Source organism: Epinephelus fuscoguttatus, linkage group LG24 (assembly GCF_011397635.1).
Source record: "Epinephelus fuscoguttatus linkage group LG24, E.fuscoguttatus.final_Chr_v1".
NCBI classification, from domain to species: Eukaryota; Metazoa; Chordata; class Actinopteri; order Perciformes; family Serranidae; genus Epinephelus; species Epinephelus fuscoguttatus.
In genome coordinates this window covers 8,608,184-8,626,162 of record NC_064775.1, presented here as the reverse complement: position 1 = coordinate 8,626,162, position 17,979 = coordinate 8,608,184, and the positions used below count along the sequence as shown (strand labels likewise).

The following is a 17,979-nucleotide window of genomic DNA, read 5'->3' as shown; positions in this document are numbered from 1 at the left end:
TCCCCTGAACCCTAGTTTCCTTTTGAGATTATTACCCATCCTGATCCTGGAGGTAAATACCACGCCGAACTTCCGTGAAAGAATCTGACACCTCACTCTAGAAACACATGTCAGAGGTATTCTTGACAATTCGGCATCAGCGATTAACTGTATTTGTGGACAAATTTGTGTTTTGGATTTCGTCACCTCGAATCGCTACCAGCCTCCGTTGGCTAGCTACGCTCGTTAATTGGAAGAAGACCATTCAAAAGTGAGCGTTCTCGCCTACCTGGTGTCCCCTCTGGTGTACCCCGTTTGCTACTTCCTGTTTGGTGCTGGAGAGAACACGGCTAAACACTGATGATATTAATTTGAATTAATGATTTTGTTGGAGCAGCAAGACGAGAAAAAGATGGCGGCTGTGTCTGAGCATAACACATGCAAGTTGGGTGAGATACCACAGTGAAAGTGGCTTTAATCCAACATGATTGCACAGCTGCATTACCTCAGTAGTGCTCAGCTGAAAGCACGAGTACAGTCGGAGGGATGTATTGAGCGGTGACGCCAAAGACAATGCTCCACACTTTGGTGAGATGCACAAGATTGATACTTGAATTTAATCTTTTCCTCTCACAGCCCAGCTGACTGAACTTTTCCAGAACGCAGCAGGGATATAAAAAAAAAAAAAGCAATCCTTGCCCACAGGTAAAAGTAGCCGTAGATGAGTCAGACTGTTCCCTTACACAGGAGCAGCTGCACCCTGCTGCGTCACGTCTCCGCACTCCTCCTGCTGATCCACAGAAAGCACGATGTTCCCTATAGCCGTCTTGTTTTTCTGCTGTGGCTGTAACATGGAGCTACGTTCTAATCATCTGTGCCCGTGTGAACATGGAAGACTGCCAGATGTTTTCATCCGAGCCGACATGCTGCCATATGGTGCGCGAGCGTGCGTCTGTGGGAAGGGGGAGTACCTAAGCTTCGACACTTTTTCCCCCCAAATGAAATCATTTTCACTTCATTACAGTGTCACAGCATAATAAGCTCCCTGAACAAAAGTGTGTGACGTTCGGGGGAGGGGGAGTGGAGACAGTCACCACAGTGAGAGCAGATCAGGCTTACATGCACAGATGTTTTGTTTCGTCCTCTGCCTACACACACATACACACACTTACTGGTGAGGAGTATTACTCACTCTGGCAGGTATACCATGCCCCTCCGTGTCCCACAGGGCCTTGTTACTTGGAGCTGTGTGCACCGTGCCCCCGTGTGACATGTCTTCCACTTGAAGAACCAGGCCAATTGTCTGTGCATGGATAGGTGGCGGTGGCAGGGACGGTGTGTGTGTGAGTGCTGAAAGCATTTGGAGAGTGGATGCAGGCAGCTGTTAACCCACTTTTGGAGTAATTCTCAACTCACCATGGTTCAACACGGCATAATTGCCTGTGCATGCGGTTGGCGTGTGGAAGATGCAAGTCATGGATCACTGAGTACTGCTACTTCCTGCGAGCTCCATCTTTATTTCATTTATTATTTCACAGTAGTATCGATGTCTGTGCGGTGAGCGTGGATATTGATTTGACTGTGGATACAGCTGGCTTATCAAAAAACGCTCCACTGCTGTTGCCATGTCTTAATTGAGCAAATCAAAACCAGCATGTGAGATTATCTTAACTTATTACAATCACAATAAAAAAAAAAGGTGCGACAGTGAATTTGAGCCAGCTTCTGTCCTCCAATTAAAAGATGCAGAGAGAGAACCAGCCACCTCAGGAAACAGGAAATTCAAAGTGAAACGCTGTCATCTGCTGGACACACTTCACCCTGCACCTCAGCTGAGTCAGTCGCTCGCAAGGCATGCTGGGAGCGAAGGACCCAATTTGAGCCATTATGGTGAAAGGGGTGTGATGGGTGGATCATTCAGTCACGATGAAAATCACACACATCTTCTCCAAATTGCCCCAGTTGAAATCTTTCTGCCATCTGCAACCTATAATTGTGATGAATGGAGGTCTTTGCGTTTTCCTTTAAGGCAGTGCACTGCCATTAGACAAACTGCCGCTGTTACTTACAAAGCACTTCTTATGGCTCCCAAACGAGCTATGATTTTTTTTTCCCCCCACATTTGGATTCTCTGAATTACAGATGTTATGTTGCTGTGTATCAAATTACTAACAGAGCTAAGATGGTTGACAGCTAAAGTCAAACACACCTCATGTTTGGGTATTTGGGGACATGGGGACACAAAAGATTTTACTCTGTTGGGATTTAGAATAAGTCCTGGCTTTATTTATAGTATTTTCAGATTAGTTCTGACTACTTCTCCAAGCTTGAACCTGCCATGTTCACCTCCACTGACATACGGCACAAACTGACAGCGAGGCTTTAAATATTACCAGTAAGTCATCCAGTCACTCCTAATAATGCTTATTTATACACCTCAACATTTCTACAAGTATCCATTTTGTGTAAGAAGATGCTTAGTGGTGTAATTCATGTCAAAGGGGAGACAAATTAATGAACCGGAAGTGGTCACGCAAGGTGTGTCCGGGGGCTGTCCGGATGTTTCCGCCACACCTCCACCTGGGCTCCGACTCCTCCCGAGTGTTGTGGATTTTAACATCTAACTTCTGACAAGGTAAGCACACACACCTAAACCTGAAACTTTATCAGCTTAGTTAAACTGATAAACACAACATATTTCCGGTCGTTTTACTTTTGCTCGAACGTGGGAAACAAACGGGAGTCCAGCATTTTGACCGTTGCTGTCGCCATTGTTAAAATAGCTAATGTTGGGTCTTTTTGAGAGACGAATGTCCTCAGGTAAAGAGTCTACTTGCAAACACACGGCTAATTAACAATATTATGAAGATATTTTAATGTTTATTACAAGAAAAGAGGCGTTTCCCTGATGAGGAAAGCACGGCAGGTGTGTGCAAGTGCAGACGGGATTAGCTACGTCATTTCCGCTAACGTATTTGTAGCCTAGCTAGCGTAGCTGCTAGCTGGAAAAACGGAAGGACAACTTGGAAATAAATACCGTTTATGTAACTTACACCCAGCGGTTTTGTCCTGACTAAATCAAATTTAACCCTTCTTTAAAGTTTAGCTTCAGTGCTCGCTTATTTAGCGAACAGAATTTAAATATTTTGTAAATATTACTGTACGCTCATTAGCATAAATGCTAATGCAGACGTCACAGTCAGCCGTTGGTGGAAGAAGTACCCGGATCTGTGGCCTCAGTAAAAGTACCAGTACTGCAGTGTAAAAATATTCATTTATTTACTCGAGTAAAAATAAAAAAAAGTGATAGAATCACAACACTTAAAGTACCAAAAGTAATAGTGCTTACTATACGGAATTATGTTATTACTTTATATAGCCTACTGCTGACTAGTGTTAATATTCAGTTGGTGCATATCTTGTATTGTTCATAAAGTAACCAGTAACTAAAGCTTTAAATTAAATTCAGTGAAGATGAATTTCCCTCTGAGATCTAGTTGTAGTAGAAGGCTGTGAAGTTGCATATCCTCCACACTTTTGTTTGGTATGCATTTTCTTCCCAATATTTTTATTAAGAGACAGAGTATAATAGTGGTACAAACAGTACAGCAGATGTCTTGCCTCGTGTTAAATATTCAAACATAACAAATAATAATAAAATCATAAACAAATAGAACAGAAACTACACAGACACAAAACAAAATAGTACCCCCACCCTCCACCCCTCCCACTATAGTGCTACTCAAGAAATAATGAAGATGACCATCATGCAGTGCATCTTAAAGTCCATCCTTTCCAAGAATGAAATTATTATATTATATGTTATCCAAGCTTTAAAAGTTGGTACATCTTTTGGACAAAAAACGAGTCCAAATGTCCTCAAACAAGTACTTCCTAACATCCTAACAGCATCTTATCTTGTTGCTGTTGCCAAAATTGGTCAAATTTGTTGCCATATCAAACTACAAACGTTATTAATAATGAATAAACACTTGGCAGAGATGGCTGCCATCTTGTTTTTACATGTATGACTGTATAGTGCTCTTACTACCACGAGATGGCACAAAGAAGTGTCCACGCACAAGGACAACAGGTCTACGTTAAGCAGAATGAAGTATAAGGTCAGGTAACTCCAAAATGTGACATTCAGGAGGATAATGAAAATACTCTTGTGAAGTACAAGTACCTTTTGCGCAGGTACAGTACTTGAGTACATGTACTTTACATTCCACCACTGCAGTCACCTTGCGTAGTATGACGTGTAAACAGCTGAATAAAAAGACTGAGCTATACTGTGATAAAAGGGAATCTAAATATCTAAAATCAACGTTTTTATTGTTCAGTTAAGACGCCCATAGTTGAGCTTAGTTAAGCAAGTCATCAGGTTATGAAATGTCTTGTTTTGTTTGACCACAGTCTAAAACTCAAAGATACTTACGTCTGCTGTCGCATAAGAAAGGCAGGTATTGCATTGCATATTTTTGCTTCATAAATAACTTTAAAATGTTGTATTAAGATAGTTGCAGATTCATTTTCTGCTCTTGGTTACAGTGCTGTGTATTTGTTATAGGTCAGAGTTCATGTGTACCAGTGTAGGAAGTCCATATTTAGTTTGAAGTATTAGTTTGCGTACAGGATCCGACTGTATTCCTGAGATTCTGTGCGGAAGCCTGCTGGCTGTGTTGTTTGTGATAGGAGATCCTGCACCAAAAGGAAACCGCAGTAATCTGAGACAAGCTTAGCTGGTGTTAGACTCAGTAGCTGAGAGGAAAAAAGCAGTTAATGCAAATGCTTGGGAGATTGTGGTGCTAATACTCAAGGCTAAGCTTAAATGTCTATTGCTGCCTTGAAAGGCTGCATCCGGAGGAGAGAAAAGCCCTGAGAGAACAAGCTCAGAAGCTCCACTCGGCATTTGCTCATTGTCATAAGCAGCAGAAAATATGAAGTTGGTAACTTTGAGACTTTGATACCTGACTTATAACAATGCAGATGATGGCTGGCTCGGGGGGAGATTGAACAAGTGGTCACTGTGATTAAAATGCTGCGATGTTTCTGTATTGTCAACTGTAACTGTAATGCCATTTATCAAGATGCTTTAAGGATCTAGTATGTATGTCTTCTCAGGGCACTACACTGCCTGTCTATACAACCCCTTGTATGGTCAGACTTTATTTATGAAGCCACAATAGCCTGTCCTTGGCATAAACAACATCTCATTTCATCAGGCTGTTGCACTGTTGATCTCATATTGTGCTATACAATATATAGCACACTTGAAGAGGCAACCCACAGCATATTTGACCCTCTAAATGTTGTGTATTTATATATGTCTGTTTTCAACGCAAATATAATAAGCGCTGAGATAAGTAGTTACACGACAGAACGTTAATCATCAACAATTTTAATATGTGCCGTCTACAGCTTCTTAAATATTACAAGGTGCTGCTTTGCCCTATTTTATTTCATTTGAAATTGAGCGTCTTATTTGGACTGTTGTTTGGACTTTAAACCTTTGAACTCTGAGCATATTGGTACAATTTCTTTAAAAAACATGGGGAAATAGGCAATGTGCAACTTGGTGAGATAATATCCCACAAATTAAAAAAAAAAAGAAAAAAAAAAAGATAATGATTATACAAATTAAATATTTAGAAAATTATAAAAATAGAGAAAAAAGAAAAGAGCTAGGGAAAATGTTATTTATAATAATAATGATAATAATTCTTATTATTATTACATTTAAAAATTATGTTGCAGGATTTTTTTTTTTAATTATAAAAAAATGTTTTGAACTTTATTTTTTCTTTTTAGATTTTTTTTTCTTGTTTTTAATTTTTTATTTTTACCTTTTTTTTGCTATTTTTTGGGTCATTTCCTCTTTCATTGCTCATTGCCTTCTTCGTTGTTAACAGAAATCAAGCCAATTTGCTCAGGTTTCAAAGGGTTAATGTTCAGTGTGTGGTGTTTAGGGGTGTATATTCACAGAAATGAAATATAATATAACAAGTATGTCGGTTTTTTTGCACAATATTGGATTTTGTGCCAAAAGTCTATATGCCGATATTTAACTACTCATTTACCCAAAAACCGATACTGATATCAATATATCCACTTTTTTCCCACCTGATTTTAATGATCATCAAGTCTCTTCTGTAGTGAAGTTAACATCATATTATGAATACCTACTGTTATCGTGACGGCCCACCAGTAGATGGAGACATGAAATACAATGCTTTTTAATCTGTATAATATTAATTAATTGTGCATATTAAGAAAAAGCATGTTCGCTGATTCAGATGTTTTATTTTAAAGCTGATATCATCCAACACTGATGACGTGCTGATATTATTGTGCATCCTTAGTGTTTTCGTTACCTTAGAATGAGTTGTTTATATCTAAATAGGGAGCAGGTTCTCGTCCACGAAGATTGCCATGTTCATGTTGTCGTGTTCTGACTTCTGAGTTTTGTTTTGTTTTTTTATTCAGTGTTTTTACCGGTTTTAATCAGCAGGTCCATTTGTTAAACCTCCTGAATGTCTCAATCTTAAGATATCAGTTTAAAAGGCTAGCGAATAGCGTCAGAGAAACCCTGAACTGCTTTCTTCAGTGTCCTTACAGGTTTTAATCACTGAGTCTGTTTGTTTTGGAGAGGAAGACGCCTCTGCAGATAGTTTGGCTCCCTGTTAAAACCCCCTGAACAAAGTACACTGAAAGAATTCTGACTGGGGGGAGTTTCAGCTGGTTGCAATGTGCAGTCCTCACCACTAGATGCCACTAAATCCCCCTAAATCTTACATCAGTTTCTGTAATGGACACCTCTGTGGGCTTGGGGAAACTGTGCTGGGCTTTAATTTGAAGCTAAATTGAAAATGACAGCTGAAAAATAGGACCCTGTCAATCCATCACAACAGGTTTAGCTGTCACATCAAAACTGTGGACAAAAAATGTGTGCGAGAGTAGCAACACTGTAGTGAGGTGGTTCAGCAAAGCACATCGTGTTATAACCACATCCCGTATTAGAGCTTTCAATAACACAGAGCTTCATTTTAAGACAAAGATGGGAAATAAGTGTGCATCATGGGAGGTGATTCAGCACCAATTGTTAATTCACATTATGAACACACACAGCACCGTCGCCTCAGGAGGGATAATCTGCAATCTCATTTTGGTTTAATTCAGGCTGGTATTTCCCAGGTAACTGCATCCTGTGACGACTGGGAGCTGGAGGAGGAAGAGGGGAATCAGCTCAGCGCCGGCTCCTGGAGATATTAATGAAACGAGGCGTCAGGCGAATCCTCGGTGAGAGGAGGTGTATTTACTGAGGCTGTCAGGACGGAGAGATGGAGTCCAAACTACTGGTGTGTTACAGCTGCTTTGATTGACACCCTTAACTTTTCTGTAGGTGTTGGAGTGGTGATAAAAACTGTGACATCATGCTTGTGCTAATGCCTTTGATACCTGCTTGCAAAGTATTTCAGGGGCACTAAGTCAGATTTTACAGCCCTGGAGTGACTGCAGGAGTTTATTGGCTTTATTCATTAATACCACTGATTTATTTGCCACTAAACAGCGTCTGATTCAACACTTACACGTCACTCTTCTGTGCTTTGACTAGCTTTTAACCCTGTTTACATGCTTGTCTTTGGCAGGAAGATGGGTGATCATCTCCGCCTGTCAAGCTGATCATCAATGGTAGGAGCTGCTTCATGCTTCACTTTGCTTTCTTGTTTAAATGCAACTTTTCAAACCTGCGGGATCACGTGCTCGCTTGCTGTTTATGCTTGTAGATTAATGTTGTGGTCGTGTTGGCTTTGGTCGTGTTTGCAGAAGCTCTGCAGCTGTTGTTGGTGTTTGCGAGCTCAAAGTGTTTGTAACAGTTGTACGTGGAAGTTTGTGACTTGCTGCGTGAGGATTATCGATGGCTGTATTGAGCTGAAGGAGGTGTTTGTGAATAAGGTGTGTCAGTGTTTGGACAGATGCTTTTATTACACTTTTGTTATGTAAGCAATGCTCTTACTGAGATGCTATTCCCACCCTGCTTTCTAGAGTCTCACCTTGTGTCACAGGAAAAAAAGGAGGGGATTTGTTCAGGTCTGAATACTTTAGGACTGGAATGTGCCAGGAAATCTTTTTTATTAGGTCTGCAGTGGTCCTCAGAGTCCTCATGAATAAATAAATAAATAAATGAAAGCTGACAGTAGAGGTTTTAAAATTAAAAGAACAATATAAACAGGTAAATAAATAGCCTGCATGATGGCATGAAATTAAACCCCAGTCCCAAATGTCTTCCCTAATTTTGTCTCTACCGCTCATAAAACATGGCGAGCACATGTTCATCTATGCTGCTCCTCCCGGTCACGGGTCTGAAGAAGAGTCCCGCCACCGCCTCCGGGTCCATGGACCGCAGCGTGCTCAGGACCGCGCGCAGCCTGCCGAACCGGCCCACGTTGCCGCGGCACGCCGTCCTCACGTGCTCATAAAGCGCGCGCTCTGCCTCCGTGTGGAGCGCCTGGATGTAGTCCCGACACTCCAACTCCGTCACCTCTGCGGGATGGAGACACACAGGGAGACACATGCAGCCTGGGATTACGCACAGGGTGATGGAGTGATGTCTGGTACCCTAAAATTACGCACAGGGTGATGGAGTGATGTCTGGTACCCTAAAATTACGCACAGGGTGATGGAATAAATTCAATCTGAATCAGTGGCCCTATAAAGAAGTCTGCTGGGCCATAGGCTACAAAAATGATCTGTGGTAGTCACATGAATATAATCCACAGTGAAATTAATTAGACTGTGGCATGTAATTACGTCTCATGAATATCACAGTGAGACTAGTAGCTAATTATAGTCATAGAGCAAAACTCATGTAAGTAACAGACAACAGTACTGTCTCCTACCCGGGGTGAACAGTATCGCTCCCTTCAGGAAGGCGTACTCCTTGACGCTGATCCTCAGTCCCCTACACCTGACCAGAAACATCTTGATCCCCTCAGCGTCACTGACAGGCACCCCCGGGTGTTGAATCTCGGCCGGAGCGCGCTGCTGCCGCTCCTTGCTGTGCGTTAAAATCCTGTGCAACAGACTGGGCTGCTGCGTCTCCACCGTGTCGAAGTCCACGGAGTCCTGCACCATGCCCAAAACCAGCAGCGGCGCCCAGCTGTTGCGCACCAGCCGCAGCTGATCCTCCGCCGGCAAACCGCGAAAACACGGCACATTTTTCACGAACTTGAAAGTTTTCACGAGCACCTCCGAGGCCGCTTTGAAGACTAAGTGCGGAGCTCGAGTCGCCACCAGTTTCCTCTTGGAGGCGCAGGAGCAGAGCTGGTGCGCAGCGGGCGTCTCCTCGGTGCCTCTGTTGAGGATGCTGTAGAGGATGCTCCCCCGCGCTGTGTCCTCACTGGCTCTGCACTCACAACACGACATGACGCTCCTCAAAGCTGCGCGATTGATCATGGGCTGGATCATCTTTTTATAGAGTAGACTTGGGGAACTAGCCCTCCCTAAATACACCAGAAACAGGTCCGGTCAAGGATTTTCACAATAAAAGCATAACAATGAAGCAGAAAGTAACTGTGCAGCAGCTACTCAATATCAGTTTTCAAAACTGCTAGAAGTCACTTTCACTATAGATAAAAGAAAATTAAAGTATAGCTGACATTTCTTTTTTTAGTAATCATATCCTAAATATCTCACACTTCAAAATATAATAGCCCATACATAAAAATTGAAGTAAAAACATGAAGTAAAATAATCTTTAAAGTTGAAGCCGTGGTTACTGTGGGCATTATGCTTGATTCCATCTCATCATTTTGGACTGTTGCAGGAGTGAATGTTATTATTTTGGTAGTAATATTATTATGAAACAAATATGTGATTATTATTTATATGTACAATTTAATCAATTATTCATGCCACCTTCCCTCAGGGTAAGTTTGGCTCCTTCCTCTTGTTTAACGGAGTAAGGCTGGGAGAGTAATGAGCGCAGCAGTAGACAGTGGTGCTGAAAGTCTGATGTGAACCAAGAGAGAGTTGAGTTGGGTGTGTGTCTTGACATGTGGTAAATATGAAGCTTTAATTCTGAAGGTAAAACCAGCCAATATCCAGTCGTACTCCAGCTCTCTGTAGCTGGCTCAGTGTAACCTCCAAAGAGGCTTATTGTAGGCTAATAAGTAAAGCCAGGGCCCGCCCCAAGCCAGACTTGATTTGGGGCCCTTTCCTCATTGTGTGTACGCCCACAGCGTCAATCATCTGTTTTGCATAGGCACACCATGTGCTTGTTTGTGGTGACTGCAGCAGACCTTCAGCAGCCAACAGCTTATTGTGCGGCCAGAGTTTCATAAATAAGTGGGAAAATCCCCTCGGCTCTGTCTCACAGGCTTCGGTTGAAATGCTTTGAATCAGTGTGGCGAGAGGGGAGTATGTAAAGTCCTGTTTGTCTATGCAAAGTCCTGCAGATGGGTTTCAGAGGCCGGGGTGGACTCCATTACATGTGAGATCCATTTTATGAATTCAGTGAGTTTCAGAGTGTTTGTACGACACTGTAATCACAACTGTGCATGTGTTCATGAATCCGTATTTGGATCTATCAGACAAGAAACACACAGAGAGAGGCTTAAAGGGGAACTTTGGTATTTGTCCCATGTTTTTGTGTCTAAGTGACTGATGGAGACAACAATTGTTTAAATTGGTCCAGCGCTGAGCGAGACGGCAGTTGAGCACATTACCACTCGGGGCAATAGAGCTCTGTCAATGTAGGTCCAGTGAAAGTGCTTGTTTTAAAAGATCCCGACAGCAAAAAAAAAAAAACTTTATCTTTATGTTTATCTTATCAACTCAACTTGAGAGACTTCAGAATGAGACTTCTGCTTTAGCGAGACTTGGTTAGACACATTATTAAACATATTGGATCGAGCGGAAGTTGGAGTTAAACTTTAATTTATTGGTCAGACACTTATAATAGCAATCTGAGCCTGTCAGTGACAAAATCAAGCACTTTTAATGGACGTACATCGATGCTGCACCATTAACCCAAAGATTAGACTGCAGCCTGTGCCATGGCTGCAGTCTAATCTTCGGGTTAGACTTGAGGTGCTTAATACCTGACCAATTTAAAAAATTGTTGTTCCCATCAGTCACAAAAACGTGGGAAAAGAGGGTCCAGGTTTAAGTTTCAATGTGGTTGTCTAGAGATTTTTGTGTTTGGTTGCAGCAAAACTCTTCCTGAGTTCTTACTCTTTTTAGCAGCAGTTTGAGTTCTTGACTTGCGGGGTGAATAATTAATCAGTTAATCCGATCAGAGCTGGTTAGATCAGATCGATGAGAGGAGCAGCTGCTGCAGAGACAGGTGAATGCAACCTCTTAGACCCAGCACAATGACCGGTTAGGTTTCGCTCTGTCTGTGCCCAGAGATTGGAGCAATGAATAGCCAAACAGTACACACCACTCAGCCAATACATTAAAACCACAGGTGGGTGAAGTGAACAACAGTGATCATGTTGTTACAGCGCTGTTGGGAAACCTTGGGTTCTGACATTCATGTGGATTCTACTTGATGTGCTCCACCCGGCAACGGCACTGGTCGAAGGCAGTGGCCCCCCAGCAGGACTTTGCACCATGCCACACCACAAAAACTGCTCAGAAATGACCCTAGGAACTGGACTGACCTGTAGAGGCATGGACACAGGACCTCTGGAGGGTGTCCTATAGTGTCTGGCACCAACGTGTTGGCTTCATCTTTTGAGTCCTGTGGGTTGTGAGGTGGGGTACCAGCATGTCCCACAGATGTTTGATGAGATGGAATTTGGAGGCCAGACCATTCCTGAGCAGTTTTTGTGGTGTGGCGTGGCGTGGCGTATTGTCCTGCTGGGGGGCCACTGTTGCCATGAGGGGGGGTACCTGGTCTGCACTGGTGTTCAGGTGGCATCCACATGAATGTCAGAACCCAAGATTTCCCAACAGAACATTGCACTGTAACAAGATGATCAGTGTTGTTCACTTCACTTGATGACAATCAGAAACTAAATATCAGCTTGCATTTCAAACCAATCAAACCAGAGAAACAAATTACTCGCATAGTTATTTGATTACAGAAATGTTCGTCTCTTCAAACAATAATTGTGAGGCGAATGAAACATACCTTGATAGCTTTATCGCAGATTTTTGCACATAAAGGTCAGTAAACTTTTCCAGCTGTAGGCTGCATCCTTAAAAACATCTAATTTAACTGCAGACACTACAGAGGACGAACTTACTCACCATTTTCAGTGATGCCCAAAACAAATGAAGCCGAACTGACCTGTGCAGGCTAATTTTCATTTCATCAGTTGCACATTTAATTTATGTATGAATCTTGGCCAGTTGAAAAATATATTATGGAGTGATTGTATCCTTGTAGGTAAGAAAAGGAAGTTGGAAACTTGAATTCGAGTTCAGCAGAATCTTTTTGAGATCGTCATGTGGTTTTAGTCAGAAAGTCTTGCAGCTGAATCCTCTGCTTTTTGTCACGATGTGAAGGACAGTAAAGTTTCCTGACACTGAGTCTAATCACACCAAATCAGTCGTTTTTCCACACATCCATTAGAGTTTGATTCTATTTCCTCAGCCACAGATTTTAAAGCAGCTGGGTGACACAGGCATAAAAGGAAAGTGCCCTCAGAGTGTAATTACCTGACAAGGCCAGATGTTTCTCCTTGTGCAGAAAAGAGTTTCTATAGTAACAACGAGTAGCAGAAAACATACGTCTGAATTCAGTCCAAGTACAAATTATGACAATTTTACAAAGCTCATTCCAGGATGTAAGTGGGATGAATATTACGCAGGACTCTGAAGGACTCAGATGCTTTTTATTAAAGTTTTTGCTAATGATCCTTTACTGTATTTCTCAGGGTTGTTTATGAGGAGTTTCATTCACCACCAGGGCCTCTCATACCTTTTCAGATTGCACTTAAACAGGCTCCAATGCCGAGAAAAGCCTTGAGTGAAAACAGAGAGAGCCGTCCTTTTGTTTCAGTTTTGTCTTTATATCCCGTGTATGAGAAGACGACCTTCTGCCGAAACACGTAGCTCTCACACAGAGAGCAAAATCTATAATTGCGTTTACCAGTAGTCATATACTGTGTGACCTGCATTGTACTCTGCCACTTCAAACACACTGTATATGAGAATATACGGTCAGCAAGAGACTGTCTTTTTCAAGTTATCAATAAGCAAATTGTCGTGAGCCTTTTTTTTGTCGGTGTTACGTGCCCTTTCACTGCTATTAACTCTAATGTTTATTTAGAAATGAAGGACATCACTTTTGGAAGAAGTTGTATCCATCTCTTTTGTTTTCTGAAATTTGAAAGTTAGGATCTAAAAATGAACACCTTCCAAGCGCCAAATGTAGGTAGATTTTATGTGTACCGAGATAACCTTTAAAGGCTTTCTGCCACCCTGTCGTGTGACTCTTCGTACCAGAATAGTAGGGATGCACCGCTTTATCGGCCAGCATCGGTATCATGACATTCACCAATGGCAATAGCTGATGTTTTTTTGTTGTCACATCAATTTTGCGCAGGCTAGAAAGCAGGACTCAAGACTTATAGCATCCCGTCATCCCAGGGACAATAGAAAATGTGTTTAGGATGAACAGAGATCTTTCCCCGGGACGAAAGGAAGCAGTAAAGTCACTATTGACGTGTCAGGGGATGCATCCCATGTTTCCCTGAGAGGGTGACATTGTGAATAACAAATCTGTGTTGACATCAGTAGAATGGAGGTTGTATTGAGTTACTTTATGATGCATTTAAGCTGTAAGCCAAGGTAAATTCTGACATTGTCATGATGTGTTCAAATGTAATCCTCTAAAATGTAGTTTGAGGGAGAAATTTGTTGTTTAAAAAATGTTTTTCACGTGAAAGAATACGTATGATTAAATCTGTGCTCATGCTAAGGTGATGTAATGAGGGACTAAACTACTTTAGAACGAGGATTTCTCCGTTTCCCTGGCACAAAAGGGGGGATAAATAACTAAAATAAACAATAACAGCAAAAAAAAAATTCAGTATCTGTATCAGCTGTTGGCTGTCGGTCAGATTGAGTTTGTTTACATGGACAGTTTAATTCCCTTTTCATTTGGAGTGAAAGTTCATTCCAATTAAAAGTGATCTTGTAAACACCTAATTTGGAATGAAAATGGCCAATGCGATTGAAAATTCATTCTGATGTAAGGGGCTGGAATATTCTGTTTCTAATTCCGAATGAAAGAATTTCTCGCACTTGTATACACTCATTCCTCTTTAAGTTCATTACGGTCTTTCTGCGCATGCTCGTTTCCTTGCCCTTCTGGCGCAATGAGGTATATAGCACGTGACTCGTTGCACTAACCGGTGTCCATTCGCCAAAGCACGGTCTTCTGCCTCCCTTCTCCTCCTCAATAGACAAAGCATTAGCAGAACAAGGTTGTTGCCGTACTGCTGCTTCAAGAATACAAGCAAAACAAGCCAGAAAAAGGCAAAAAGAACGGCGTCGTCAAGCATCTTGTTATCCGGAGCAAGGACTAGTGTTTGCTTCCGCTAAACGTAAACACGTAACATCAGCCCCGCCCAGAAACCTTCCCTGCCCCAAACCCTGCGCAGACCCAAATCAAGGCGATTAAAAGGCGATTAAACTGATCTCCCGTGTAAACCCTCATTCAGAATGAATATTTCCCATGTAAACTACCTGGAAAAACTTCAATTCCAAATGATGGCGCTCACAGATATGGACACACTAGAAAACATGATTTTAGGGCATCTACACAGGGCGTTTACTGCAAAACTGACTGTCTCAGGTATTGCAAGAAGAGCGTGGTTGCGGTAGAGGTTGAGGAGTCTGATGAGGAGGTTTCAGTTGATTAAAATCATTAAGTATCAGCAGGTTTACGAAACCTTCAAATAGACTTTTATGTTTGACCCTTAAGTGCATTTAACAGCAAATACTTGACCGGATTCTGAGATCAAGACTTCTTGAGTTGTTTTCAGGCTTCAATTAAGTAGCCGTTGATCCAACCAACGGCTTCTTGAAGTCTGTATTCAACATAATACCCTATTATCTCTTGGAATGTAGAGAAACAAATGTATATGTGACACAAAATGGCGATTCAACAGGTAAAATATATGCTCTGACAGAGTGTTTATACATCCATCAGTCTCTTTCGGCCGATGTGAAAGTTAATTTTGTGCACAAGATAATTATGTTGTGCGCACAACTTAATTAATTTGTTTGCACAAGATAAGAAACCTCACCTCATGGGACTTTAGGTTCTCTGTACAAACCAGTCTTTATCAGACCTTTCACTCAGTCTAGTGTGAAGCCTGTGAGGCTGCAGTCTGTTATTTATCAATTGACTCTAAGAACTCTTGTTAAGCTGCCAGTCTTTGCACAGGTATTATTACTGTAGCTCAGGCAATATCCGAGTAAAGAAAAACGCTTGCAATATCCAGTAAATCAAAACAAGACAAGCATCCGACGCCGGTTCACGAGTTGCTGCTGACCTCTCATCATATCACAGGATTTCCTGCTTTCTCAGCTCAAAGCAGCCAATTCATAACTGCAGGAACGAGCAGTGACTTATCTGTGCTTCAGAGCCAGAGTACACAGTCAAACAGCCATCTCTGCAAACACACTGCGCAGGGGGAAAAAAAAAAAAACAGTCCGCCGTGAAGCGAGGCCCCGAGATGAGCCAGCAAACTCCCCGGTCCATTTAGCACTGAGTTATTCCATCAGGCCTGTCTGTCTGTCTCTTGAGGTAAAACATCAGTCACCCATCAGCTCGCCGCGTCTCACACGACTGATAGGTTCAACCTTGGACACAAGGACAGCAGGCGGACGGACATGCAGCCTATCACTGCTGGCAGGGGAGGACCTTTTATCTGGAGACTGTCAGCTCTTCAGGAATCTAGAGAAACGGGCCCTTTTTAACTGATCGCTGTCTCTTAAGAGGGACTGTTAGTTTGGACAGAGTTGAGTCAACATTTACTCAAGCTTTCTAACTTTCAATTTTGAAATCTCTAAACTGACAGGCTCAGATTGTTGTAAGTTGATATGTAGAGTATGGTGAATGTGCTAGGAAAGGTAGTATCAGCACGGTCATTACCTGGAGCTCGCATGTACGGAGCCTGGATTTATTGAAGGTGGCAGTGCTGTTTAGGCTAAGAAAGCCTGTGAGTTTATCTCCTCTATCTCCTTTAACTTTAGCTCATATTGGAGTTATGATATGTAGCGTGTGAAATAGAGTATGGTGAATGTGCTAGGAAAGGTAGTATCGGCACGGTTGCTACCTGGAGCTCGCATGAACGGCGCCTGTTTTTTTTTGTTTTTGTTTTTTTTTTACTGAAGGTGGCAGTGCTGTTTGGGCTGAGAAAGCCATGTGTAAGTAAGGTAAAGGGGGTTATTGGGTTGGTGCGGGGAGCAGTGAGAGCTGGCATTAGGGGAGTGTCTCTGGGACGCCAGAGATCACTGTCTCGCCTCCTGGAGGTGTCGTGGGACCAACTAGACGAAACACTGGTGAAAGGAGGTTCCCACCTGATGACCCCAAAGACGTGTTAGTCATCACTGCTCACTGGTCTGTATCGTTAAGCCTTGCCATATTAGCTTATCATAGGGCTTAGGAGGTTATTCACTGAGTGCTGATCCTTTCTCTAGAGCACACATTTCTTGTGTTTATTTGAATGAAAGTGTCTGACAAGATTATTAAATGGATCCCTACAGAGATAGACCTGAGTAAGATCTTTTACGTTTAACCAGAAACTGCCCCAAAATTCCATCATCAAACCCACCAGACTCCATTTAGATAAACTAATTTTATCACCGTTAAACACACGTCATTCAAAGTCAGCGGATACAAAATAAAACTCTCAGAAACAGTGGTTCATCTTTCCACTGTTTTGACAATTAGCAACTCTTCTTTGGGTAAAATAAACTCTTAATTCACCCAGTGAGATGTGAAAACATGCTGGTTTGGCGATGGCAATTTGGGGCTGTTCCTGGTTAAACAAAAAGAATCTTACTCTTTATCCAAACAGATTGTTTAGCCACTGCTAGAAAGAGTTAGTAGTTTAACCTCAGTAGTTCTGAGGCTGCAAGCCCTGTGTGATAATGTAAAACAGGCTACTGGTGTTACGTTGAGTCAGGTTAGTTCTTCTATACTGTCTTGAAACGTGCAAGGAATTCATGAAAACATGCATCTTTTGCATGATGGCATTAATAGCTGCAGGGGACTGATATTGAATTCATCATATCTATAATAAGTATGATAGTGTTTCTTACCTGAGTTTAAAAAAACACGCTTATCTAGCATTTACAGGCTGGGAGAGAGGACTCATCAACTCCCATTTCATCCCCTAACTACAACATCAAAATCAGTTTTCTTCACATGTTCAGCATCACACTGGGCGAGCAACTGATATGGAAATGACCATTTTGTGGGTGACTGCAAAAAAGCTGCAATTTTTTCATAAATCGACAACATATCAGACAGGATGTAAGTGTTTCTGTGACTTCCTGTACAGACTGAAGGCTGCTGGAAACTGTCCGACCGCAGCTTTTTGTCACTGCCTCCTGCTGCTGCGGTCGCCTGCTCTCGTCTGCTTTCCCGGCAAGGCGCAGTTCATCTCGAACTAGCCTAACCTCAGTGACGCTTCTGCTTTTGAGAGATCGACTCAGAAGGCCATCATGAGCTCTTGCACAGTCTGTTGTGAGATGTTCTTCAGTTTCTGCCTCTTATGAGTTTGTGGCACTTAGACCATTGTCTTTTGTAATCTGGGTGAACTGACCCCTTTATAAAGCAGAGAGCTGGCAGCTTGCCTTGTCGGGTCTCAGTGCTGTGGATTTGTTCCCTGGTTGTGGTGTCCTGTTGAAACTTCCCACGCTGCACAGCTCATAATGTGCAGGCTCTTACATCACTTACTGGATTGGAGCCGTCGCCTGCAGGCAGACACTCACTACGTCCTTGATGACCAAACTTCAGCATGCTGCTTT

The 17,979-nt window shown here is 42.3% G+C and overlaps 1 protein-coding gene across 1 annotated transcript; it reads right to left on the bottom strand.

The window, feature by feature from the left end:
• Nucleotides 1–8,119: 8,119 nt before the first annotated feature.
• LOC125884657 (nuclear receptor subfamily 0 group B member 1-like) lies at nucleotides 8,120–17,371 on the bottom strand. The gene is made up of 3 exons (XM_049569690.1): nucleotides 17,269–17,371; nucleotides 8,880–9,482; nucleotides 8,120–8,523 (listed from the first exon to the last, which is right to left on the bottom strand). The coding sequence occupies exons 1-3, from the start codon at nucleotides 17,297–17,299 to the stop codon at nucleotides 8,282–8,284; spliced, it is 876 nt and encodes a 291-aa protein (XP_049425647.1). The 5' UTR covers nucleotides 17,300–17,371; the 3' UTR covers nucleotides 8,120–8,281.
• Between the last annotated feature and the right edge of the window lie 608 nt (nucleotides 17,372–17,979).